Source organism: Esox lucius, chromosome 18 (assembly GCF_011004845.1).
Source record: "Esox lucius isolate fEsoLuc1 chromosome 18, fEsoLuc1.pri, whole genome shotgun sequence".
Taxonomy (NCBI): Eukaryota; Metazoa; Chordata; class Actinopteri; order Esociformes; family Esocidae; genus Esox; species Esox lucius.
In genome coordinates this window covers 21,339,769-21,367,241 of record NC_047586.1, presented here as the reverse complement: position 1 = coordinate 21,367,241, position 27,473 = coordinate 21,339,769, and the positions used below count along the sequence as shown (strand labels likewise).

General features: G+C 43.5%; 1 protein-coding gene across 5 annotated transcripts in view; it reads left to right on the top strand.

Annotated features, from left to right (window-relative positions):
• LOC105017520 (1-phosphatidylinositol 4,5-bisphosphate phosphodiesterase beta-1) overlaps positions 1-27,473 on the top strand; it is a 134,696-nt gene that overhangs the window by 32,538 nt on the left and 74,685 nt on the right. For 4 of the 5 annotated variants that reach the window (XM_020056341.3, XM_010882193.4, XM_020056342.3 and 1 more), the window contains exon 3: positions 9,982-10,050. In XM_020056341.3, coding sequence (XP_019911900.1) covers positions 9,982-10,050 — 69 coding nt within the window. Of the gene's footprint in view, positions 1-9,981; positions 10,051-26,353; positions 26,560-27,473 lie in introns of those variants that run through there. The other variant, XM_020056343.3, reaches the window with a different exon arrangement.

Genomic DNA, 27,473 nt, shown 5'->3' with positions numbered 1-27,473 from the left:
TTGGTGTGTGTGTGTGTGTGTGTGAGCGTGCGTGCACGCCTTGTAACTCTCCCTGGTTTTAGAACCATCGGGGGGCAGCCGACTGCTAAATTGTTGCTCTGTGAAAGTCAGTGTGAGCATACGTGTGTAATACAAAGCTCCCCCAGGTCTTTATCTTTAAACCGGTGTTTGTGTGTGTTTGTGTGTGCGCGCCTTGTTCTGAAGTGTGTGTTGTGTATGATAGCCTTTATCAGCTGCAGCCACACCATCTAACCGCCAGTGGGTTCTAAGCTTAGTGTGTACTTTCCCGTTGCCTCCCCACTCACCCCCTGACCCCCCCACAGTCCTCCCTTAGTGCTCTGTCTTTTGTCCTCCACCATGACACCTGGCGACCCCTCCTTCGCACCCACGCCCACTTGTCCTTTTGTCGTGCCCCCCGGACCGGGGGGGGGGGGGCTCATCTGAGCCGGCTCGGTTCCAGTCTGTCGTCGCTGACACACAAAGACACCAGGGGAGGGAAGGAGAGAAAGGGAGACAGAGTGCGCCTCCGTTGTCTGGTCGCTACTGTGGCCCCGGAGATGATTGAATCCGTAGAGCCTGGCCCAGTGGTTCGTCCCCCAGCAGCGCTTGGCCATGCGCCATGTAGGACGGAGCTAACCACGGTTAGCCACAGGTTGTACAGAAGATTGTAAGAGGCCGCTCCGTCTTCCCTTTCACTCTCCTCTCCCCGCAGAGTTTAGCTTCCTTGTTGTCCACGGCATCGACTGCTTGAGCTGACGTTGGCCCGGGACGCGTCTGACTCGTTCGGTACCAGGCCGTCATGCATGAAGCTTGTTTCCTGCTAGTATTCGTTTCCATTTCTAAGGGGAGACTGGGAGGCGTCGGGTGGTCCAGCTGTCTAAGCCTCTGCCTCTGCTGCACATGTTCTGCTGCAGCGCGGGTTCGAATCAGACCCAGCGCTCTTTCAGGAAGGACCCCTACCCTCTGTCTGTCCCTGCTGTCTTCAAACAGCATGCTGCTCTGAGATGCTTTGGGGACACGGCCCCCTGGTTTCGTTTCTTAGAACGGCAGCAGTTGTATTTTTTACGATTGTTGGTAGAATGGACAAAGGACAACAATTGTAGATGTTCTCGAGATTTCTCGGCAGGTGCGCTGTCGGGTTCCTTTCTCAGCTAGGGGACTTTCCTCTGGTTGCCCTTCCAGTTTGGACACTGTCCCAAAACACATATTGTCTGTTTGTCACTTCTTATTTTGGAACAGAGAGACATTTAGAGCCCAATATAGACTCTGGTACTTAAAGGGATAGTTTCATTATTTGACAATGATCCTCTTTATCTTCTTTCTTAGAGTCAGATGAGCTCAGGGAAACAATTTGTATGTGTCTGCTTGTGGTTTGAAGAAAGTTGATTTCGAAAGTTGGTGCAATGGCTAATTGTCACAATTGCTGACTAATGAGGTGAAGTGACAGTATTTTAACAGGGATGCGACAGTATCAGTTCTTCAGTCGTTGCCCTAAGGCTAGATAGTATTGGCTCGATAAAACTACCTACTGTATACTCCATAATACTGGAATCTGAGGCATTAAAGGAATACCCCTGCAAATGACTCTGATTCTGGGGAAGTAGATACAGTCATGTGAAAAAGTTACAAGCTTTTCTTTACATATTGGGACACATGGACATTTCTGTTAAATTCCGACCATATTGATAAATATAACTCAGTTGAACAAAAATCTCAAACATTTGTTTTACTTCAAAACCATGTATGCAATTACAGTATACAGAAATGTAATTTGCTTTTGCAGAAAAATGTAGTATACCCCTAACTTTACCAACACAGAAAATGGCTAAAATTAGAATCAGTAAGAATACCTTGGGAGGGTCCTGCTTTCTATAAATACTTGACATCTGGTCTTGTTTGGTCTTAAGCGTATGGGTGTATCATCTTGCCAAGATCAAAAGACCTGTCTGAGGCCCTCGGAAGAAAGATTATTGATGCCGTTGAGCATGGGAGCTGTTAAAAAACAATTTCCAATGGTTTCCAATCAATTCAAAGTACATAATTCCACTGTTTACTGGATCATCTACAAATGGAGATAATTCCAAACCTCTGACAATCTAAAGTTGTCCTGCCTAATTCAGACCAAGACCTGAGTCTTTAAGAATCCCGGGGTCACACAATCAGTGTCAAAGTGCATGAGTCAGCTGTCAAAAAGACAAGGCTCAAACTTGGCCTACATGGGAGGTTTTTGCTCTCAAAAAGAATATCAAGACCCGAATAGACATTTACCCGATAACTCCTGGGTAAAAACTAAAACTACTGGAAGAATGTGCTCTGAGTTGATTTAAAGGTGTGGTTGTTTGGCTGCAAGACATTACGTTTTGCAAACCACAACAATCCTTTTTAACAGTGGTTCTTCATACCTTCTGTAAAGCTGGTAACTGTGGTGGCATTATGGTTTGGGGCTGATTTGCTTACTCTGGGCTTGGTCAACTTGCCATGGTCAAGTTACAAGAAACGGATATGTCAAGTTATTTCAGCTGAAGTTTCACACCTTTGTACCAAAAGTGGCCACATCAGCTATGAAAGCTCGGAGTGGACTTCCATACTATGAAATTGCATTTCTGCTGATTTGTAATGAATAAATGACTACAAAGTATAATCTTTATCTTTCAATGTTGAAGATTATATGTCCATATGTATAAATATGTAAAGAAAACAGTTTTCCAGTGGGTGTACTTGCATGACTGTACATGTTGACACAAAAATATACTATTAACTATACCTTTAAAAATGCCAAGAGTCAGCGTGTCAAGCTAGCCTGTCAGTGCTGAGGAAAGCCCAATCTGGCTGGCTAGCTGATTTCAGAGTCATATGGTTGTTCTACATGGAACAAAATATTTTGGAACTGACGGTTTGTTCGTCTAGCTCAGAGTCAACACTCAATCAAACAAAACCCATTTTTCCATCGTCCCAATGCTTAAGAACTGAATCCGAGTCCCATATCTCTGCAGTGAATCCGAAGAGGTTTTTATAATTCTCCCTAAAGCATTCATTCATTCTCCCTATCTCTCTCACTTTCCACTCCCCTTCATCTTTCCGATCCCCCCGGTTCTCACTCCATCCACATTTCCCTGCCGCTAGTGCCCACTAACAGACAAACACACACACTAACAGACACACACAAACACACACACGGCAGAGCACACATCTGTCTGTAGCCTGGGAGCTGTCAAGCATGCTGCTCTTTAAATGAGCAAGATCCCCCTGTGGCTGGCAACTCTTTCCTCATCCCACCCCCCAAACCATACCTCTTCATCCTCTATTTATTTTCCCTCTTCCTCATTCCTGGCAACGCTTGATCACCTCTTACTCCTGACCCTTAACTCCTTCACTCTCCTTCTGCTCCTCCGGCACTGTGCTCCTCCGGCACTGTGCTCCTCCGGCACTGTGCTCCTGTCACGTAGTCAGACCTGTCGTATGTTGTCACTGGGTTGACGGAGACACCCAGGGGTCCTGAGCCCAGGGGTCTGCGGGCTTGGCTGTGATGGCATTAGTTCCTGCCTACTGCCTGTGTAAGGGAGCGTTGAATGAGATGTGGGACAGCAGTCTCAGCCCCTCCTGATTCCATTAATATCAGGTGTGAAACAGGAAGAAAGATAAAGAAACAGAGAGACAGACAGAACCTCATGGAAATAGAGACACAGACAGAACCTCATGGAAATAGAGACACAGACAGAACCTCATGGAAATAGAGACACAGACAGAACCTCATGGAAATAGAGAGAGAGAGAACCTCATGGAAATAGAGACACAGACAGAACCTCATGGAAATAGAGACACAGACAGAACCTCATGGAAATAGAGACACAGACAGAACCTCATGGAAATAGAGACACAGACAGAACCTCATGGAAATAGAGAGAGAGAGAACCTCATGGAAATAGAGACACAGACAGAACCTCATGGAAGTAGAGACACAGACAGAACCTCATGGAAATAGAGACACAGACAGAACCTCATGGAAACCGAGAGAGAGAGAACCTCATGGAAATAGAGACACCGACAGAACCTCATGGAAACCGAGAGAGAGAGAACCTCATGGAAATAGTGACACAGACAGAACCTCATGGAAACCGAGAGAGAGAGAACCTCATGGAAATAGAGACACAGACAGAACCTCATGGAAACAGAGAGACAGTTAGAACCTCATTGAAACAGAGAGACAGTTAGAACCTCATTGAAACAGAGCGATAGACAGAACCTCATTGAAACAGAAAGACAGGTAGAACCTCGTTGAAAAAGAGACAGAATGTCATGGAAACAGAGAGATAGACAGAACCTCATGGAAACAGCGGGACAGAGAGAACCTCATAGGAAAAGAGACAGACAGAACCTCATGGAAGTACAGAGACATGGAGGGCGCAGGTTAAGAATGTTTTTCTTTTTTCTTGGAATTTTTTTCACTGGCCCTGCTATCTTCTGGAATGGAATTTGTATTCTGATAGGCCCTCATGTTGCGCTGTCGCCTCGGAGACAGGCATGTTGGAATGGACCGGGAATCAAAATGGAACACGTGGACACGTGTTAGCCCAACTGACATGCTATCATTTTGATAGTGAGAAAAAGAGCATCTGAAAAGCAGTGTACAAGTAATATGCTGAGTGGAGAGCCCATGACGACACAATCCTGGGCCCTGCTGCGGAGCTCCATCCTGGGCCCTGCTGTGGAGCTCCATCCTGGGCCCTGCTGCGGAGCTCCATCCTGGGCCCTGCTGCGGAGCTCCATCCTGGGCCCTGCTTCTCTGCGAGGCCCTCCTGCTTAGCTCCGTCCTGTTAAAAACATCAAAGGCTGCGTTTTTTACAGGCAGGATGGCCAGTTTATTTACTCCATGAGAGTAAAGTGGAAATGTTTGAGTCGGCAGAGAACAAACGGGTGAAATTAGAAGATGGGAGAAGGTTGGAGAAAGGGGGAGGATGAGAGAATAGAGAGGCTGGAAAATGTCTCTATCACCTCCATGAAAGAAAACAGGTCCTTAAAGAAGTGCAGCGGTTACTATGACATGCTCCTCTATTATCCTCATATGGTGATCTGCTTCACTACAGCAAAGCAGGTAATGTATATTTATACCATCTCAACATGGCTTTGGACAGTCATTCCTTTATACAGTGTCTGGTGTTAGAATGTGAAGTAATATAGGCAGGTTAAAAGTGGTCCGTTTTGGAACACATGTACCTTGATTGCAGCGAGGTGACTGGTACATTTCTTCTGACTCATGGCTTCAGTCTCCCACCACAAGGTTTTGAGCAGTGGAGTGATTGGGACAAAGGAGCAGAAAGAAGCCATTGCTCTTGAGAACATGTGGATCACTAGGTAGTTTGATGTATGGTTGGTTACAGTAAGCAGAGGTCCTCACTGGGACAGTTTGGTCAAAATTGGTATTTTTGCTTTAAACTCATAGGGTTGCAAATTTTAAGGCTTTTCCTTAATCGACGGTCGGCATCGTAAATGATCAATCAATCGATTAAACGTACTTTTAAAAGTGTCTATGACAAAAAATCTACAATGTGTAATTTCTTTCCTAGATAAAATATAAATTTTTACAAAACGTGGACATATTTGACACCATGTAGGTGACCAAATAATCTGAAAAATAAGAGCGCAACAATCTTATACCTCCTTGCTGGATTAAGAACGTAAACAGTATATTTTAAAACAGAAATAGTTAAAAGGTCAATGAAAATAAAGTAATTTTAAACTTTGGCCTATATTCAGAAAGTACAAAAAAATCAATCAAAACCATTTTTGGATGAGTATACCTACTACATTTAAATGAGGTCGACAACGGATATCTTCGGATATACCATGAATATTTTATACAACCATATCAAATATAAACAAACAAGCACCAAAAACAAACTTCTTCTGTTATAAAAAAACAACTTTAAAATGAGCTGTCTTCGGAGTCCGATTACTAAACTACGGCAAGCTGATCTGATTTCCAAGCAAACTTATTGATTTCTATTTTCAGAAATGGCCAGGGGCTAGTGATGGGAAGTTCGACTCACTTTACCGATTCGGATCTTTTCAAATTGTTCAGTAAACAGAACAAATCTTTTGACTCATTTCGTTCATTTGAGTCATTTGAGTCAGGCCAGGAGGGATCCCCGCCGCACTGCCTGTGCCAGAACATGACATTAACGTAGTCACTTGACAGCTGAATAACAGCCTACTGTCCTAATATCTATTGTAGCTAACGTTTCTTACTTTGGAAAATTAAGGATGATGATTAATGAGAGAGGCTTACACAGAGATCAGAAAGATTAAAGACTTTCCTCGTTAGTCGTTGGCCTTCCGTCGTTCCTTCAGGTGATCCGCCGAAAGATCCATGGATCATTGTTCATTTCGTTCATCGATTTTTCCGGTGATCAAGATTTGGAGATCCGAATGAGCCATGAATCACTGTTCATTTCGTTCATCGTTTCTTCCGGTGAACGTGATTCGAAGACCCGAAGATCCTACTGAGATTAATCATCACGATTCACCAAAAAGATTCGTTCAAAAATAACACATCGTTTGCAAACGACCAGTCACTACCAGGGGCGAGTCGTGAGCACATGGGGGGTACGGTTAGTCCAGCAGTTGAAAACACCCGCTTGGATGGCACTGAGGTCACGGGGATGCACATGTATTGCCAGGGGAATTTTCCTCCAGTCCGTTGGATTTCCATCCTGCGGTGGTAGAATATCCTGCAGAAAGATACTTTATCTCAGTAGCGCCTTTCTATACTAACAGTGACTGTGGCTCGCAATGGAATGCTATATCCCGGTTCCACCTTCACAATCAATAATATTTATTGGTATCATATCTCTCTCTATTACCTGGCAAATCTCTTGTTATCCTCTGCCTGTTGTTGATGACAGTTATTTCTGGCGAACATCGATGTAATGGTCATTTGAGAGGAAGATGATGTTTGTTTGCCTAGTCGTTGTGTTATTTTAACACACAGTATTTGCAGGGGACATGATCATTTTTTTATCAAAATGATCACAAGCCATGTTTATTTTTGCTGACTTAATCTTTCATTGGATTATACCGCTGGAGATTATTCTGAGGGTTTCCCGCCCAACTAGATACATTGCGTTTTCAATTAATACTAAATTGAAATTGCCTATGTCGATCTAATAAATGGTCGTCGATCAAATTCTTATCGACAATAATCGATCGTGGATTAATCATTAACATCCCTACACTCAAAGCATATGAAACTTTTATTGAAAAATGAATATGGGGCAAAAGTACAAACTGTCACATTATATTTCTGGTTGTTTCAACCCATATGTTTTATCAACTGAGGATAAAAGCACTAGGTTCACCCCCCCCCCATTTTATGCAAGCACAGGTATTAGGAAAATTTAATTTAATGCAAATGTAAGAGGTATAAAAACGAATATTTAGTTGCAAGTTCTTGCTTGCATTAACAGCTGGTGAATGTTTTGGGGACTTCATGACTTCAGTTTCAGAGTGTACAGTAAAAACAGCAAATTGTTACTTTACTGTCCTAACACTTATGCTGGGCAGTGTATATAGGCTGCGACTGAAATGGAACATTATTCTTAACTAAATTACACTACTTTTGACCAATGGACAGTTGGCTGGAGTGCTCTGGGCAAATGTAGTCCCTATTTATGGACCATGGTCCATTTTAAATGCAGACAGGGTGTCCTTGCGATCAGGGAAAGGAGTTTAGTTCACGCATAATCAAATTAAAGCCAGTCTCTGAGAAAATAAATCAGCAAATTAGCATTAAATAGGATGGACCCTTAATCATTTGACATTGGCAGTTACTTGGAGTAGCAAGGCCAAATGCCACTTAGACTCTGGGATGGCAGCACCTCCATTTGGGTTTGATTATTGACAGTAAATGACTTGATTCTTCTTTCCCCTCCTCAGTCATTGTTAAGTTTGTCTTTTGTGACCCCAAATGTCTTTTCTCTAAATGTATTTGTCGTATTTTTCAGATATAATGTGATGGGTAAGTGTGTCCAAACGTTTGACTGGTACTGTCATTGCACCATAGGCTTATGGGTAAAATTCACACGAGGGTGTACTTCAGGGGTACTGCAGGAATTACAAAGATCAGTTGGTGGTAAAAGAACGGTAAAGGTCTGGGATCCACTGGTGTGTATGTCGTGTTAATCCCATAGAAGTAGCACTGCAACATCTGCTCAAGGCAGCATGTCTCCAGGCCAGTGAAGCATGGCACCTGCAGCTATGGTTGTAGATTCCCACGGGGGGCCAGTACGAAAAGGTATGAAAATATAACCTCTAAGTACTTATGAATTCTGCGGGGGCCAGTACGAAAAGGTATGAAAATATAACCACTCCACACTAAGTACTTCTGAATAAGGGTCTCTGTTAATTATGAAGGTATTTAAATAAAAAATGTTCGGTCAATATTTCAGTGCCCCAATTTTGAGGAACATCCCGGTGCTTCACAACGACTGTAGATTGTGTGGTCCTCTCTCCGGGGAACAGAGAACACGCAAATGGAAGGTTCAACTCTCCTGTATCAATAATGGATTGGATGGAGTCTGGTGCTCAATGTGAAGCAGTGCTCCTGTGGTATTTAGGATATGGTTGGCGAGAGCCATGGTTGAGAGAGACATAGTTAAATTATAATGTGATTCCTTACTAATGTCCTTTCATTAGCAAGCCATGAGAGGGAGAGGGAAAAGGAGACAGAGACAGAGGGAGAGGGAAAAGGAGACAGAGACAGAGGGAGAGGGAAAAGGAGACCGAGGGAGAGGGAAAAGAAGACAGAGGGAGAGGGAAAAGGAGACAGAGGGAGAGGGAAAAGGAGACAGAGGGAGAGGGAAAAGGAGACCGAGGGAGAGGGAAAAGGAGAACGAGGGAGAGGGAAAAGGAGACAGAGGGAGAGGGAAAAGGAGACAGAGGGAGAGGGAGAGGGAAAAAGAGACAGAGGGAGAGGGAAAAGGAGAGCGAGGGAGAGGGAAAAGGAGACAGAGGGAGAGGGAAAAGGAGAAAGAGGGAGAGGGAAAAGGAGACAGAGGGAGAGGGAAAAGGAGACAGAGGGAGAGGGAAAAGGAGACAGAGGGAGAGGGAAAAGGAGACAGAGGGAGAGGGAAAAGGAGACAGAGGGAGAGGGAAAAGGAGACAGGAGGAGAGGGAAAAGGAGACAGGAGGAGAGGGAAAAGGAGACAGAGGGAGAGAGAGAGGGAAAAGGAGACAGAGGGAGAGGGAAAAGGAGACGGGGGTGAGGGAAAAGGAGACGGGGAGAGGGAGCGAACGAGAGAGAAAGAAAGAAAGAGAAGGACTCTTTGTTCAGAGTCCAGCATGGGTAGAACTCTGTAGTGACAGTCCCAATTGACCTCCAGTCAGTGGTGAATAGGCGGGGAGTTGGTGAATAGGCGGGGAGTTGGTGAATAGGCGGGGAGTTGGTGAATAGGCGGGGAGTTGGTGAATATGCAGGGAGTTGGTGAATAGGCGGGGAGTTGGTGAATAGGCAGGGAGTGGGTGAATAGGCGGGGAGTGGGTGAATAGGCGGGGAGTTGGTGAATAGGCGGGGAGTGGGTGAATAGGCGGGGAGTGGGTGAATCCACTGTTTGGCAGGAAGTCAGTGTTATTTGTGTACTACTTGCAGCGTAATTGCAAATGCAAACGTGTTGAACTGAAATTATTGTTCGTGTTTTTAGTGTCTTCAGACTCGGAAGCAAATCTACATTCACGTCTTCTAGAAAATAATGTTGTGTTGCCTATCCACTACCTCACACGCACAAGTACCAACCCTGACACACAAACACCAACCAGCAACACACACATCAGTCACGAACACACACGCACCCACACTGATGAATTGTTACACGTTGTCTCCACTGTACTTTAAACCGCGTTGTTCACTACGTGTCTACAGTACATACTGTTATCATGACCCAGTAACCTTACATCTTACCAGTGTATTTCCTTCTGGTTGTTTTGCAGGATACCGACCTCCTGGACATCGCCTATATCAAAGATGCCAGGAATGGAAAATGCACCAAAACGCCAAAGGTGAGTCGCATCACAGATATAAAATAGATCAGGGCATGCTCTGTTCTAAAGTTTATATCAGGACTTTTTGAATGGACACGAAAAATGAACAGACAGGGCCTTGTGTTATATAAGATCAGTCGGAGACATTTGAATAGATCTGCATGTGAATACAGAACTGGACATCACAGCGTATTGCTGTGTTTGTACGCGTGCGTTTGGTGTGTGTGTCTTTGTGTTTTTGTGCCTGTTCTTACCAATGTCTTATGTGCTTTGTATTTCTAATATATGACGCGTGTGTCTCTAAGTACAGCTAAGTTGCAGTGACATACTGGTTTCCTCACAAAAAATACCCGCAGATGTCTTGGGATACCTGTATAGCATAGAACTGGATCCAAGTTGTCACATATACTAACCTTTTCTGATTTCCCAAAAATCATTCACATTCACATAACTTCTCAACACGAACAAGACACAAAAACACATTCCCGATGAGGCACGACCTAATGTTATTGGGCAATGTCATGTCGTTGAGGTTGTCTTTCCTTTACCAGGAAAGGTAACTGAAATTGTCAATTAAAGCAACAACCTCGGAGCAATTAGGGATTACTGCCATGCTCAGGAAAAGAATGCCAGGTTAGGCTTCAATCCAATTTTTGTTACTGGTCAGATGCTCTAACCACTATTATGGCCTGCCAAATCAGAAAGTATTGAGGAAGTGTATAATGAGACTTGCTGTAGTAATTGCGGTTGTAAACAACAGCATAATAAATAGTTGTATTTGGACGGAATGGCTGTCTCTAAAGGCTAATGGTGACCGGTCTTCTCTAATGACATCCCTCTAGACAAAATAGCAGACAGACTGCAAACGATGCATAGCAACACCCTAGCCACTGTTGCTTCATACGCCCCAACAAATTTTTCGGTTGATTGTGACCTATCTCACAGGAATGTGTACACAATGACACATTGGCAAACTATCTACAACCGCCAAAGACTCTTTCAGACACAATTGGGTCATTTTCCAGCCAAATATGGAATTATTCCTGGCTCTTGGCCATTGCTAACTCATGTTTAAGGTATTACTATAGGACTGTATGTATTCTAGTGCTCTTTGCCTTTGATCAATGACTAGTTTGCATGGATATTCCTTGCAAATAACATAAAAATACTGTCAAAATAAATTCTCAATTTAGAACAGAATGTTAAAATGTTCGTTCACTGTTCCACCTAAGCAAACAGATGAGAATCCTTACTGTTTTGTCAGTTGTTTGACTGTGATATCAACATTGTTCTTTACTGTTGGCTCATCACTTAATCAATGCAGACAAAGCAGCTTGCTGTTTGAATGGGCCAGCGACTCTAGTTGTTTGCATGCTTATTTGAAAAACGTGAAGGAGGCTGGACTTGCTGTGCTGCAAATCATGGTATGGTATGAATTTTGTTGCCGGCTGTTATTATGTTGTTTTATCTCATTGAATTACAGAATTAGGTATTATCAACCTAGATACCTACAGAGAAAAGGCCATAAACCTCCAAGAGTTCAGAAGTGAAAATTAATCCCTGGAATAGTGCCATTACCAGAACCACAGAAATATACTTTTGTTTCCTGGTTCTGTCTGTCCCGAAGAATATTGTCTTCATGCAGTTCTGTTACTTCGCTGATGAACTGTCGTAACATCAGTAGGAATGGTTTCAAACGTGTCTCCTCCCAATCCTCCTCGTCCCCTGCCATTGAGACAAATACTTAGAGGGTGAGGTTCAGGGCACATAGTCAGCTCTCTGGAGGGATACGGTCAATGGGACAACGCTGAGAGAAGTGAACAGAGAAGAGGCCGCGCCTCCTGAGGATGCCATGGTAACCGGCCCACAGCAAGAGCCTCTCTCCAGAGGTTAGTACCACGGGAAGGGTCAGGCTGCCACCAGTAGAAGCCATTACTTAAAGGACTCAGAGAGGGAGGGAGAGGAGGGGGCAAAGCTAAGAAGAAGAAAGACAGGGAATGAGAGGATTAAGAGAGGCAGGGGAAGGAGATGAAGGAGGAGGATGGAGGACAGGAAGGCAAAATTAGATTTAAGAAAAACAAGAAGCAATAATCAGAAACGGTATTCGACGCTGATCTCACCTGTGGGGCCGTGGTGTGAATCCTGAATGATCTCATGTTCAGATTAGCGTGGCTTTTTTTTTTTAGGGAAATTACTTTAAGGATTTGAAAGGATTTGTTGGAGTATGTAATTGACCTCAGGGACAAAAGAGGATTTAATATTTCTACAATGAATTTAGAACTGTGAAGATGAAAACAGGCAGTGTGCTCGTTTGTAAATGTGTGCTTAAGTACGTGTGTGTGTGTGTGTGATAGGGGTTAGTGCGTGTGTTTGTGTCTTGTGAGGACCTCAGGAAAGAGCAGTTGCCAAGGTAACAAGTAAAGGGGGATCAGAATTAATGTGTCTATAAACCCAATTTAAACCTTTGCCTAAAATCAATGTCAATCCTTTGTGGGCTGTGGGTGAAACGTTCCTCCGGGATCCAGTCTGGATGGGGACAGTGGTGGGGGAACAGGGGTGTGGAGAAAGGAGGGCTGTGTTCATGAGATACCATTATTCCTCAACATTTGATTAATTGCATGTTTGCCTTTTCACAAAGTTATAAAAAACTAAATAGTTTCAGTAATTTCCCAACGGCCTCAGGAGATTCAAAGATCAGGTGAACGTATCATACCGAGAATCTGCCGGAGCGAGTTCGCTCCTCCAGCTCAGAACCATATTGAGCTTGCAGGGGCCTGTCCCTCCACAAGGAGTCACTAGAGCGTGGCTCTGTTCAACCATTTCTCTCCATAGCCAGACAATGCTGAGCCAGTCTGGCAGCCTTGTTTTATTATGCTACTACCTCATATAGCTGTCTCATGGGCTGTTGTAGGAGACTAAAGCCATCTTCTGTACCCTGTAGGCTAACAGCCTGGGCTGTATGTTAAACTGGATAGTCCTTGTCTCCCAATCGTAGCCTTTAGAGAATACATTTATTAAAACAAAGTTATTTCAAATCAGAAAAGTTGAGCTTTCCAACAAGGTACACACTTTGTATGTGATCCTAGTATTCAGTGGTTTTTCTTCCAATTTGAAATGTCTAATTAGGAAAACAAAACACTGCACTCACATTTGCCAACTGCTCGCGGCAACTCAGATGAAGAGCGCACGAGGGAGAATAGAGCTTCAAATCTGGTGTGATCAAAGCAGAAATAGCCTGGTCGTTTTTTGGTGCAGGGTTTGTCGCGATTGAAGTGTCCTGGCTCGCTGGCAGTTCAAAAGATTGACGAGCGACTGAAGTGACCGCCCGTATCTGTATGGGAGAGCCGACACATCAACTTAGTCAGACCGGACAACTGAATGAAAGGGTTGCGTGCTCATGATTGGAAAGGTTGAAAAGGAGCTTCATGTAATATTTCTTGTCCTTTGTTCTCATGTGGAATTCTCCTCTGGTCACATTTCTGTCTATTAAAATAAACAGATAAACAAGGCATGCCTAGTTCGGTCCAGCCCGCAGTCAGAAGTGATAACTGTTGTGGGCCTTAAAGCCGGGTCTTCCACGTGTGAGGCGGTGTCCTTAACCACTATGCCACCATGCAATATGTTTACCTGGTGTCGGTATAGCATCTCGACATTAGATAACTTTGTCACGCATTTACATCACTGACTTTTTCGTCAAGTGAGAAGACGAGAGAACCGTGGAAACTCTTACTCTTTTACTGCCCAATTGGTTGTGATATAGCCTATATTGCCTCAAAAAGCATGCACGGATGCGTACTTCGAAAACCCACCAGAAATAGTTGCAGTATAACAGCTAAGAGTTTTATTTTAGGCTTACTATAAGGTAGCTACTGAAGGTTGTATCCAGCAGGTTTTTGTCTATCCGGAACAATGCATAATTTGTTTTGACTGTGAGGAGATTGGAACGTGGGACCTATTGTTTGCAGGTCTGTGTCTCTAACCACTACGCTATGTAACTAGCAGTGGTCGGTCGGTCACTCAGAGACATTCGCTCTTCTTGGCCAGCGCCGCTTACACGGTCCGGCAAAAAGCATTGACATATATTTTTGTCATAGTAACTGTTGATGAAATTAACCCTGACTATATTACACTGTAGTATATTATAACCCTGACTGCATTATAATGCTGTAATATCCTCCTGCTACATCGTCCTTTACCTCATCCCAAACTACTTACCTTCCACCTCATCCTCCACTTCCTCATCCTTTCTCTCATCCTTTTATGTCTTCCTCCTTCTCTCCCTCATCCTTTTACGTCTTCTTCCTCCTCTCCCTCATCCTCCTCTCCCTCATCTTTTGTCCTCATCGTCATTCATTTCAAACGGTTACATTATACAGTGCATGGGCTCCACAACATTAATAAACAAATGATCGAACGATCTGGACATTGCCAGGTTACAGATGTCAGTGTTACATGACGGAGCGTGAACAGAGAAGCCTGCTATGCCACGTGACTCCAGGGTAGCCTACCAACTAATCTGTTTATATTCAAATAAATATTGACCAGCCATAGACCAAATCAGAATGAATGAAACTAACATAGAGACAACCAGACTAAACCAGCAAACATTCTCGGAGATGGAGTCACATAGAACAGTGATGGTTAATTTGGGGTTTCTTAGTCTAGTTTGTTAGGATCCCAGTAGCCATTGCTCAGAGAACTCCTAAATCAATCAAACCATTTGCTCACAGTAGTGAGTTCTCCCTGTAGATATACACGTTCCCCAGGGATCATGCATCTTTAAGCTGTGTGGCTTGAGGGTTCTCATTCAAGAACATGTTTCAGACAGAGACCAAACATGAGTTTAGTAACATAATTCTGTCACGTATTCCTGGAGTCAGTGTCCTGAAACCTGGAACAGAGAGAGAGAAGGTGTGCTGGTTCTAAAATGTTAAGTTTGGGCTGAGGCCACTGAAATCTCATCCTTGAAGAATCTCATCCTTGATCCTCCTCCCCAACATTTCGTGTTCCACCAATATCTCTTCCTCCACCTTCATCCTCTCCCATCTACATCTCTCTCATCCCTTACTTCTTCCTCTCTCTCAGCCTGCACCTCTACATCAAACTGTCTCATCCACCAGCTCACCTCATCCTCTACCTGTACCTCACCCGCCTCAGCCTGTTGTTCAGGCGAGGAAAAGCACCTCTGTTTAGTCCTGAAATAGATTCAATGCTCCTAGCTCCGAGGTCAACAAAACAGTGACCTCATTATGATAATTATCCTTTGACACTATAAAGGACAGCAAAATGCCTGTCCCCATTATGGAATGGAAAAAAAATAGATATTTGCATATTTGGATTCCATTCTAAATATGTGTATATATATTTATATATTTTTTAACAAGGCCAGTCCCATCGAGATAGACAGAGCCCTGGCCAAGAGGCATCATCCAAAACACCCAGAAAAATAATAGCGGCATAACTAGGTTATGATGTCAGTTTATGGGTGAACAATGTTCTGTTTAGCTCAGTTTAGCGCTGAACTGCGAATGCGAAGGTCATCGGTTCCGTTTTGAAAGAAAAATGGCCGAAAGGTTATTCGCATGTGCTAATTTTCCAGGTAAATTTTATGTCTCTCAAGATGGGCGCTGTCATAACAGGCAAACAGACGGACCCAGTGTGTTTAATGCCAAATGTTGTACTTAATGACCTTCACGTGCGTCGAAGATGTCTTATCAGTTTTGCTGTCTGTCTCTGATGGACACAAAACCGAGTGGTCTGCTGGTCAGATGTGACGTAAAGGCGGGCGTTGAAACACAGGGCGATGAATCTGTATTCCACTTGAATGAAAACCATGTAACCTACAACAAACTGACAAGATAGGTAGGCCATTTAACACCTCAAAATCTGCATGTGGAAAATAACATTGTAAAAAGTAGAACGTAAGTCTGATGATGAACATATACTCGATGACAGAGGTCTTGTTTGAACGTTCTTTCCGGTAACACTAGTTGAAGGTCGTGTGGAAATTGTGCCTGGCTGAATAAGCATCACAGCGTTATTAGTCAAAAGACTGGTCAGTGTGGCAGGAGCACTGCCTGAACTCCACATCTTCAGCTCCATGCAACATTATTAGATCAGTCCGCCTGGAGGAAATGGCAGTTCTTGTCCTCGCCACTCGCAACAAATCATCTCTATAAATCTCATAAGTACATAGTGGGGCTTTTTTTTTTCACTTTATTGGCATAAATGAATCCACGTAACTCCATCCGGATTTTGTCATTCTTATAGCTGGATATTTGTAACTTTATCTGTCTCCATCCTCATTTCTTCTCCAACTCCATTCAATATTCATTTGATGTTCGTCCTCTGTAAGTCACATTCGTCATTTCCTCCCTGTGGGGGTATCAATGTTACATTCACAGGGAGCCGGGCAGACAAACCATGGGAAGATAAAGAGATAGCAGCCACGTGGAAGCCAAAAGGGCTGTAACTTTCATGGACAGACATTGTTCTTTCGTAGAATAACCATCGTCAGCATGAGATAAGACAATCCATCTCTGTAGGGCATGTTAGGGAGTTGCACTGGGCAGAATAAAATGCTTACTAATGTCTCAATGTTTCTATTCAGAAAACCCGAACCACTTATGTCTCTGTCATCACAGTTGCACTCCCCGAACACAGTTATTCATACTCATTTATATCATTTTTCAGTGGATCTCATCTGGTTCTACTATGGACTGAAATATAACAAGTTGGTTTCCGTCTCACCCCGGCATTTCTTGGGGCCTTAATACTATCTGGAAAAATCTTTGTATGCCATATTGACAGTAAATGTGGTAATTATAGTAGGCATTGTCACCAGTGGGAATAACATGAATGCTGACAAGCTCACTTGTTCACCCCTTATACATGGTGTTTAATAAAGGAAAATACTATGACCGAAGACCAGTCATTTTTACATGAAATTCCCTAAACATCAGTGTCCATTATCATTTCTTCATCCCTTCAACCGGGTAGTTGTTGTTTAAATTTAAGACTCAAGTCTTTTATTTATGAAGCTAACTTTACCTACCTGGTTTTGTGTGTGGCTATGAAAGCACGTGTGTACGCATGAAGCTGTCCCTGTGGTCGTGTGTACGCATGAAGCTGTCCCTGTGGTCGTGTGTGTCCCTCTAACCTTGCCGGATGTGTGTTCATCCATTCAGACTGAGCAGTGAGGACCGGTGAAGGGATGTGATCTGGAAACAATGCGATGCTTCTCTGGCCTGGCCAGGTGCTGCAGAGTTGAGCTGGGTTCTGTTCTATCGCATATACATGCTCACATGCTCTGTCTCACCTTATGATTGTGTGTGTGTGTTTCAGTTTATTGTGCACCAGACTGTAGAATAGCATGTGGTGCATGGCCTGTCACTATACTTTACCTGCCTATGGGGAAATGGACACACACACACACGGATACACACAACCATGATGTCCACATTGGAGGAACTCAGATGTAAGCTCTCAAAACATTTGTTTAAGCACATAACAGCCTTGCACACACACACACACGCACAGGACCCTTTGTAAACAGGTTAATCTGGATCAGGTGAGTGGGGTTCAGATTGCCTTCTGTAGGCACTCCAGTAAGATTGGTACACAAAGGCTGTTTACCTGCTCCGGCTGTTCTGAACCAATCACTGTTATCTGTAGTGCCAGATGCTATGCATTAATGATGTACCACACTGAACAATCCCAACAGACACAGAACAGCAACTACAGACAGAACAATCCCCATAGACACAGAACAAATAACCACAGACAAATAACAAATAAACTTAGACACAGATCAGTGATTACAGACACAGAACAGTAACTGCAGAGACAGAACAGTGATCGAAGACCCAAAACAGTAACTGCAGACAGAGAACAGTAACTACAGACACAGATAATGATTACAGACACATAACTGCAATTACAGACACAGAACAGTTACTACAGGCACAGAACAGTGATTATAGACACAAAATGTGATTTCAAACACAGATGTAATAACAGACACGGCGAAGTAACGAAGTATACAGAAAAGTTATTACAGACACATACTTAACCACAGGTACAGAACGTAGTACTAGAACATCTTTTTCCAGGGAACAAGACAAGGTATCGGACAACACCATCCCATCCCCCCTGGAGATGCCTTTCTAACCTTCGAGGCTGAAGATATTTTGTGACTCATTCATTTGATTGATTCATAGATTACTGTAGCTCCCGTGTTCGGATAATCATTGCAGTTTTGTAAAGGCCAGCTTCCTACAGCAAGAAGCGTCATTCGCCGAAGTTCGGGGGCATCTGAGATGGCCTACCCCAAGTGACGAACTAACGAACCCAGACCGATCCATAGTCCCCACACAGCAGGCCTTTCACTAACGAGCCGGCTAAGTGTTTGTCCTGTCTATTTCTCCTGTCTTTCTATCTAGTTTGTCCTGTCTGTCCATGGTATCTTTGTGGTAGGGGTCAGGCTACAGCTAGACAATGTGGTCATTGTCAGTACAGCTTTGTTCATTCAGTATTTTATTTCAAAACACTGACGCTCATAGACAATGATTGTACAATATTGCTTTTGTCTTGGGGAAGGATAAAGAAAAACTGTTGCTTACATAAATATTTAACCCCTGCTGTGGAAGCTCCCAGTTTGCACAGATGTCCTATCAAGGAGACCATTGTCTTCCACCTGTAAACCATTAAAACCCTGCTGTTGAACGATTATTGGGCAGGTTGTGAATTCGAAGGCAATTTAAGACCGAAGAACATACCGACATTACAGATGAAGTGATCGAAATGCATAGATTAGGAGAGAGGTACAAAATAATATCCAAATGTTTGGATATCCCAGTGAGCAGAGTTGGATCAATAATCAGCAGTGGAAGTTGCATCACAACACCCAGGCTCTGCCAAAAATAGTCTGTCCCACAAAACCGTTGGTAATTTAGTCAAATGAGGTCAAGGGGTTAAATACATACTTGAAGGTAATACAAAAAACTAAATTTTGCTCATGTCTTTATAGTTTCCATTGAGATTAGTTTTGCGTTACCTTATCCATACTTATCCATATCTATATTGCTTCCAACACACGGACAATACATTGTTTCATTCTAAGTGGTAAACGTCAGTGCTATTGGATATTGATGCAGAGCTTATTGTTCTTTCACTGACGTCGTGGCCGATGAAAGGTTAGGCCACTGCCTCTATGAAAGGTTAGGCCACTGCCTCTATGAAAGATGAGACCACTGCCTCTATGAAAGATGAGACCACTGCCTCTATGAAAGATGAGGCCACTGCCTCTATGAAAGATGAGGTCACGGCGGGTGGTTCAGGCGAAACGATTGGAAACCTTTCTAATGTTTTGATCCCTCAAGTGACCAACCAATGACAGGCAGCAAGACATACACACACACACACACACACGGTAAAGATAGACACACGGACAGTCACACACACACACACACACACAAAAGACAGACATGCAGACAGACACACTGGAACGACAGACAGACTCAAGGTCACAGCCTACTGTTACTGTGGTAACCTGGGGACTGTGCCCGAGGGAGCACATCACACGCAACGTTACTAAAGATACAGTACAGAGACCATATTTGCGACACACACATCGACTCAATGATTACACACTGGAACTAACAGTGATGATAACTCACCCTATTTCGTGTCCCCAACCACCCCCTTATTTTCTATGTAGTGGACTATTTAACTTTGAACAGTTTTATATGGAATTGGGTGCCTTTGGGGCACACAGGCTGTACTTATTGAATAAAACATGATGACGGTATTGATCTTCTCTGCCGTATATAGTAAGTACAGACCTACATTTCCCTCTCTGTACTTAACCACTTCTGTATGTAAATGAGTCCCTTTCAGAATCCCAGAGTGAATTCTGTCTTAGCTCTAAGATGTATGTCCCACTTTTTATCAGAATCTGTAATGCACTTTATTTGAACATGCTTTACCTGTTAACCCATCAGTTTTATACACATTTGGAAGGTAAACTGAAATACAATGTCTTCCAGACCCTCGCCATTATTTTGTTGAAAACAATGCTCAATCTGAACTGAACCATAAATTGGGGGGGAACTTACTCTATTAGTTTCATTGTGGTTTTTATATTTGGGCATCAGGTGCAGTGTGGCAGGGTTTGAAAATACAAACCAAATCTAGCCGTGAGAGCAATGGACAAAACGCACAGAAAACCGGTAATGTTCAATAGAATATAATTCCATTCAACATTCTGGCTTATATAGACAATTACATATTTTCCCTGGCGCCTTGTTTCTGACTGATAATCCATAGGAGCCATGGTGACGGCCTGATGTTTATGTGTATGCTAGTATACAGTACATTTATATTGAATGGTTCAGTGAGAATATTTGATTACTCTGTCTACTTAAAACAGAGTTATGGCTTCAACATACTAATGAAATTAATCTCTAAAGCTGGGATGGGTTATGTTGCTTCTTGTCCCATTGGAAACCCTGAGTGGAGTTGTCTGTCTTTAATGAGAGCAACATGGATGTACAGTCAAATGCAGTAAGGTATTCTGCTGACTTTTACTGGGTGAAATTCACATTTACAGCAAGGAGAGAGCAAATGATCAAGGAATGAAAGAAGGCAATGGGGCAGAGAGAATGGGAATTATCTTAATTCAAACCAACATTCTCAGTTCATGCACACACTATGGCACACTGTGCCATTCATCATCACAATAAAAACAAGAAACCAGGCATGCCTAGTTCAGCCGGCCCGCCATGGAATGTACGGTCCTCTTGAGATTCTAACCCGGGTCGCCCACGTGGAAGGCTGTGTTGCTAACCACTACACCAAAGAGCTCTACATTTGACAGGTGTCAGTATAGCCTCTTGTGTCTATCCTCTTTTGCCACTGGCTGTTTTTACAGCTAATTGGCCATTCGTGAATTATATTGATACAGTTAAACTGACTAACGTTTCTTATTAAGTTTACTTCCACCACAAATAGCGTCTATGAACTGTTAGCTTTTGCCACTGGCCGTTTGAACAGCTTATTAGCCAGTAATAGCCTTACTAGCATCTACTAACTTACTAGGAATAATCATAAGAATTTAGCAATTGCTAGCAAGACTGAAAATGAAAGTTTCCATGCCAGAAATAGTCTAAAAATAGTCTTATTTCAGGCTTACTATAATGTAGTCACTGGAGGTTTTGGCCAGCAAAGTTTCGTCTCTAGGGAATAATTCATAATGCGTACTTCTCTTCGCCTGCGAGGAGATACGAACTCGGGACCTATAGTTCACAAGTCCGCTTCTCTAACCACTACGCTAGTTAACAAGGGGTAGTAGGTCGGTCGCTCACTCAGAGACAATTGTCTTCTTGGCCAGCTCCACTTACGCGGTCCGGCAAAAAGAATACTAATGACATCTGCAAACTACAGTACCCTCCACCACACAACACACAGTTTCACCCCCCACCACACAACACACAGTTCCCTGTAACCTCACTTCTCCTCAAACATGGGGAGATATTTCATCACAGAGAAATATTCATAATCCAGCTTAATACTGGCTTTCACCAGCCTCTTAAGGATTCTAGCTACATCACCTTGACCACTGTCAAGCTTATACTCCCTACTCAGGAAAATTGCCATCTTAGCTTGACAGAGAAGCAAATTCAAAAGCAGACATTTCTCTCTCTGCTGTGGACAAGATAGAGGATGGAACACAGAGAGATAGGAAGAAGAGGAATCAGAGAATGTGGAATGAGAGTAAGAATGTCAAGAAAAAAGAGAAATGGTGAATGAGGTAGATAGTGTAATGAGGGGGATGGAAAGAGAGGGAGAGAGAGAGAGAGAGAGAGAGGGAGGGAGAGAGAAAAGAAGCGAGAGGGACAAAGACATGAGCTGGTGGCAGGATTCCAGTAACATGCTAATTGGGTGCTCATTGAAGGCAGCTGATAGGTTCACAGTATCCTGTGTCATCTGTTGGAATGTTAGGGGTTAGGGGTCGAATGATCGTGTGGAAACAGATCTTTATGTGCACGTTAGTCCCTTTTCAGACATATGGACTGTGACGCATCTGAGGCGTTTTGGTTACGGCGTAGTGGTGTGTCTAAGTAAGGGCGTGCTACAGATTTTCGAATGCTGTCACGAAACCCCTGGAGATGGTTTCGAACCGCCACAGTGCTGGCGTTCCCATAGTCTGTAATGAAATGCCCGTCTCTAGGCAACCAGAATTGTCAATGAAATAATATTGAGCTGCATTAGCGTGGCCCGTCTGTCTGCCTGGGTTTAGACCACGCTCTCTTAAAAAGTACATTAAGGTTTATTTATACCATGCCCTAACAAGATCTTTGGTCAAAATGAAATGGGTCTAGCTACCCTACCATAACCAAATGAAAAATAAAAACCACACCAAGCACCTCCATCTGCAGTGTTCATAGCTGTCAGGGAAATGATACTGAATGTTCTATTTCTCTTAATCATTCTCACCCATTCCCTTTTCTCTCTCTATCTGTCCTATCTCTCGTTCCGTTGACAAACCACCCCCAACACCCCTCCACTCCCCCATACACGCGTAAACACACCCACACTGTGCATTCGTGTACGAATGGTCAACCTCCCAACCTACTCTCATGACATCCTCCCTACCCCCAAATGTACTGTCCCATCACAGTCAATCAAAGGGGCGATCAAGGACAGGACCCTGGTTAAGTATTCTGAGTGCCTGCTGAGTGCGTGAACAGAGCGAGTCCAGGGATAAATATTAGTTACTTTTTTTGCATCGGGGTGGATCGACACAGACCATTATTGATTTTTTTTTGAAAGAAATAGCTAGCCCAGTGCTCATCCATCAAAGACAAGCAATCTATTAACGTCACACATGACTAGTCTTACCAGAAAGTTAGAGAGAAAAGGAGAGAAAAAAATATCCAGAGAGAACCCTGGAGCTTGAAATAAAAAGAGAAAAACGATCAAATACGGATTTTTATTTTTTTATTTGGAATTAAATTGATGATACAGTCATCCTTTCAATTCTCTCGCAAGACAACCAAGCTGTCTCCTTTTTGTGGAGAAATCGAAGGAAAGTAGTCCTACACTAGACTACCCGAAAATGTCATATCTCCTCAACTTCAGCTAAATAAAGATGAATGATTTCTCTCTAAGGGTTTCCTAAAAATTACTAGTGAGCAGATTAATGAATGAAAGACAAGATGGCTGGACGAAATGAAGCCTAAACCCATGGTACAGAGGAGAGACTGTGTGCTGTAGTGTCAGAGGAGATGGGTTGCTGCAAGGGATGCTTTGAGATGGTTATCACAGTGAGAATGAGCCTACCTGCTGTAATACAGTGGAACCCCTGTGTAGATGATATAGTTACCTGCACCAGCCCCCTGTCTGGAATGTAGACAAACACACACACACACAGACACAGCCACTTGCACACACACACACTGAGACAACAGAAACATTTTAAATGTTGCCCGGAGACATTTGAATGAGGACGAAAGTAATGTGTTTGACCCTCTGGACAGAGTATTCTGGGAACACACCCAAACAAACAATATACACATTGTTCTTGTTGATCTTGATGTTGTAACCGGCTGAAACATATAAGAGCTCTTTATCGGGTGAAGCACTCAGGTGGAATTTGTTAATCTGGGCCAAGGTTTGTTATGTTATCTACAAAACTGTGATATCTGCTTGTCGGATAGGATTAAATGCGTAGGAATAGAATGATTTGAACATGAGTTCTTTGAAATCAGTTCTTTGTATTTTGTTTGCTATTCATTCCATATTTAAGCATTTAAACCTATGGGAAAGTCTTGACAGATACCATGAAGACTGGCCTCTGAGCTGTAGATTATAAGGAATTCATATGATAACGACTGTATCACAAGTCGATTAGATACATCAGTCAGGAACGTGTATACAGTTGCAGGGTTGCATAAGGTGTCTAACAACAAGAAGGTCAGGACACAATGAGAGGGTCTACAACATCACAGTAGCTGTACTAAAATAGCTATCATATGAAAGGTTTGTAATGGCTATTTACTTATGTCACAAAATTAAATATAGCAATACGTACAAATAAAATAAAATTGATTCAGCAAAAAATCTGAGGACAAAAAATCACATTTAATATGTGCCCAGAATAACCCTAATATGATTTACCCATCTAGCTACTTAAAGCCTGTTTTACTGTCATCTGATGTTGAATCCAATCCTTTGTCGGTAAAGCTCATGGTTCAGACACTTGTGTTCCTTTGGTCTCCCTCTCTTCTCCTCTCCGCGTGGTCCGTTGGCTAGTTGGCTTACCACGCATCTGACTCACTTGATATCTGTAATGAAATCCGATGTGACATTTGGTTAGCCGACCAAAGGTTGTGTCAGCTGGGGCAAGGCTTGTCAAATATTGCCTCTGTCAGACCCAGCCTGTGTTTGACCTCACAGTGGATAGTACTGCAGACAACCCAGCACGAAGACAGCCTTTCAGCCAGGCTCAATGCTTACAATCCATTTTGTACACTCCTACATGCACTGCCTCGCAGGCCTTTGTGTTGGACTGTACAAGCTACTGTTGTCCAGGCTAACCTGCCTCTGACTCTTTGGGACCTGCTAGATGTGTGTGTGTCTGGATTGTGTTGCGGTGGATTATATGTCTGATCACTGGATTCCCAAATTTATATTGCATTCCAGATTTTTTTTTGCGCTGGGGTTCATCCTCACCTCACTCTTTCATTTCACACTCTTCCAGCGCTACCTGCTACCTAGCTAGCTTTACGGCATTTACCCAGAAGTGACTCCCTGCCTTGGTCTCGCTCTGGCAACCAGTTCTTCGCTCATTCGCTGTTGCTTGGGCCGCAGCCATCAATCATACTCAGGAACGAGCTATGTCCCGTTAATTATCCCTTATTCATACCTGTGCTCAAAAAAGTTGATTGATATCATATTACTGCTAGCTGCATGAGCTAGTTAATTACAAAACAACAAACCTTTTTTGAAACAGCCAAAGCATAGGCGCACGAAACCAAGCATAGACCACAAAAAGCCAAAATGCAAATGGACAAGGCTGGTAGCTGTGTCCATTTGCAAGTCTCCACTCTCTTTGTTTTGGCTCTGTTGGTGAGTGTTGAGTTTCTGTAGTGTATTTTACAGTGAGTTCTACTGCTAGCTGGTTTAGACAAGGTTCATTGTGTTGGTTCAGTCTCTAGTTTGCTGCCCAACTGCCGCTGCTGATTTCCATGTGGATTTATCGACGCCTCAGTTGGATCTATATTTTGCTGTTATATACCTGCCTGCTAACTCCTTGTTCCTCCTGCTTACACGCAGGATATCCGTGTCAGATGCTGGCATCTGGGGCTCACATTAACTGGTTTTCTATTTCTTATACTGGTAACAACATCACTTCTATTGGGTCATACTCTCTGCCCACCTCCCATCAGTCATCTCGAAGTGTAAACCTCCAATGCCTACGCCCCCTTCAATTTACAACTGTCCTTTAACCCACCTCTTTGGGTTGCATTAGCAACTTTGCTCAGCTGTTTCAAAAAATAAGGCTCCGCTACTTCATGAACCAATACTGGACAGCAAACCTGACTTCCTTCTCCTTACCGAAACCTGGCAATCTAGTGAATTTTCTGCCTTTAAACCAACCCCCTCCCCCTGGTGATAGCTAAGTTTTGTCACCACAAGAATGGTGGCTTTGCTGTACTGGACAAAACCAACATTAAAATAAATGCACTGTCATTTTCCTCATTTGATTGCATTGCCTACAAATCCACCTGCTCCTTGACCACTATCCCTGTTTGTCCTCCCAAAGCTAATGAGTCATTCGTCTCTGACTTGGCGGAACTGCTAACCATGCCACACTCTCCCGCTGTTTACTGCTGCTTGGCGACATGAACATTCACATGGACTCATCAAACTCCAAACTCACCTCCAATTTCATTGCTTTTGTCAAATGGTTTAACATTATACATGTCAGTTTTCCCACACACACAAAGGGTCACATACTTGATCTTGTCTGCTCTGTTAGCCTAAACATAACACGTATCTCCATAGCTTGTTCGGAACACTGCTTTAATTTATCTCTGTTCACGCCCCACTACGCCAATTAACAACTCATCTCTTTCTGCAACATCAAATCCGTTGATGCCCTTCAATTCTCTAACGCCATCTGCTCTTCCCTCCCCTTGACCGTGCCCCCAATTTCCCTAAAGAACCAGCAAACAAGTTCAACACTGCTGTATCTGTCTCTCTCAGATCTCTGGCCCCACACATGACCAAGCCTGTTTTCCTCCCTGCCCCCTCCCAGGTTCACACCTGAGCTCCGTGCCCTGAAGCAAGCTGGACGCCGCCTGAAGCGCCTGAGTAATAAGTCCGGGCTCACCATCCTCACTGAAGCCTCCAAACTCACACTCACACCACCCTACTTATAGACATGCCCTCAGTGCTGCCAGGACCTCCTTATTCAACACCATTATTAACTCCGATGTGAACTCCCCGACTCTATTATCTAAGGTCAGCAAACCACTCCAGCCCATGCTGAAACCTTCCCCACGCCCCCCAACCTACTTGCTAAACTTGTCCTTTCTGCCGTTTTTCAAAGACAAGATCACATCAATAAATAAATCACGGCTGGATTATCCTCCCTCTGTTGTCCATCCCCGGTCGACCTCCCCCTGCTCCCACCCTGAAAGGCCATCTCTCCACATTCACCCCAGCTGACTCCTCTTACAGCTCTAACCTCATAATGTCGTCTGAGAACGACCTGTTCTATTCCCATTCACATCCTTCTTATTACAGCCTGTTTGCCTGCTCTTTGTCCATAAATTACACGCATTGTCAAGCTCTCTCTCAACTTCGGCACTGTCACTCCCATCTTAAAAAAGCCCAGAATAGACGCCTCCATCCTCAATATCTTCCAACCCATGTCCAACTTCACTTTCCTTGTCAAACCCCTAAAAAGTCTGTTTCCTCCCAACTCCAAACCCACCTCCATACCAATGACCTTCAGTATCTCACAAAAGGGAGTACACCCCTCACATATTTGTAAATATTTGATTATATCTTTTCATGTGACAACACTGAAGAAATGACACTTTGCTACAATGTAAAGTAGTGAGTGTACAGCTTGTATAACAGTGTAATTTTGCTGTCCCCTCAAAATAACTCAAAACACAGCCATTAATGTCTAAACCGCTGGCAACAAAAGTGAGTGCACCCCTAAGTGAAAATGTCCAATTTGGGCCCAGAGTGTAAATATTTTGTGTGCCCAACATTATTTTCCAGCACTGCCTTAACCCTCTTGGGCATGGACGACATCACGGAGCTGGTGGATGTTAGATACCTTGCACTCCTCCACCTTCCGTTTGAGGATGCCCCACAGATGCTCAATAGGGTTTTGGTCTGGAGACTTGCTTGGCCAGTCCATC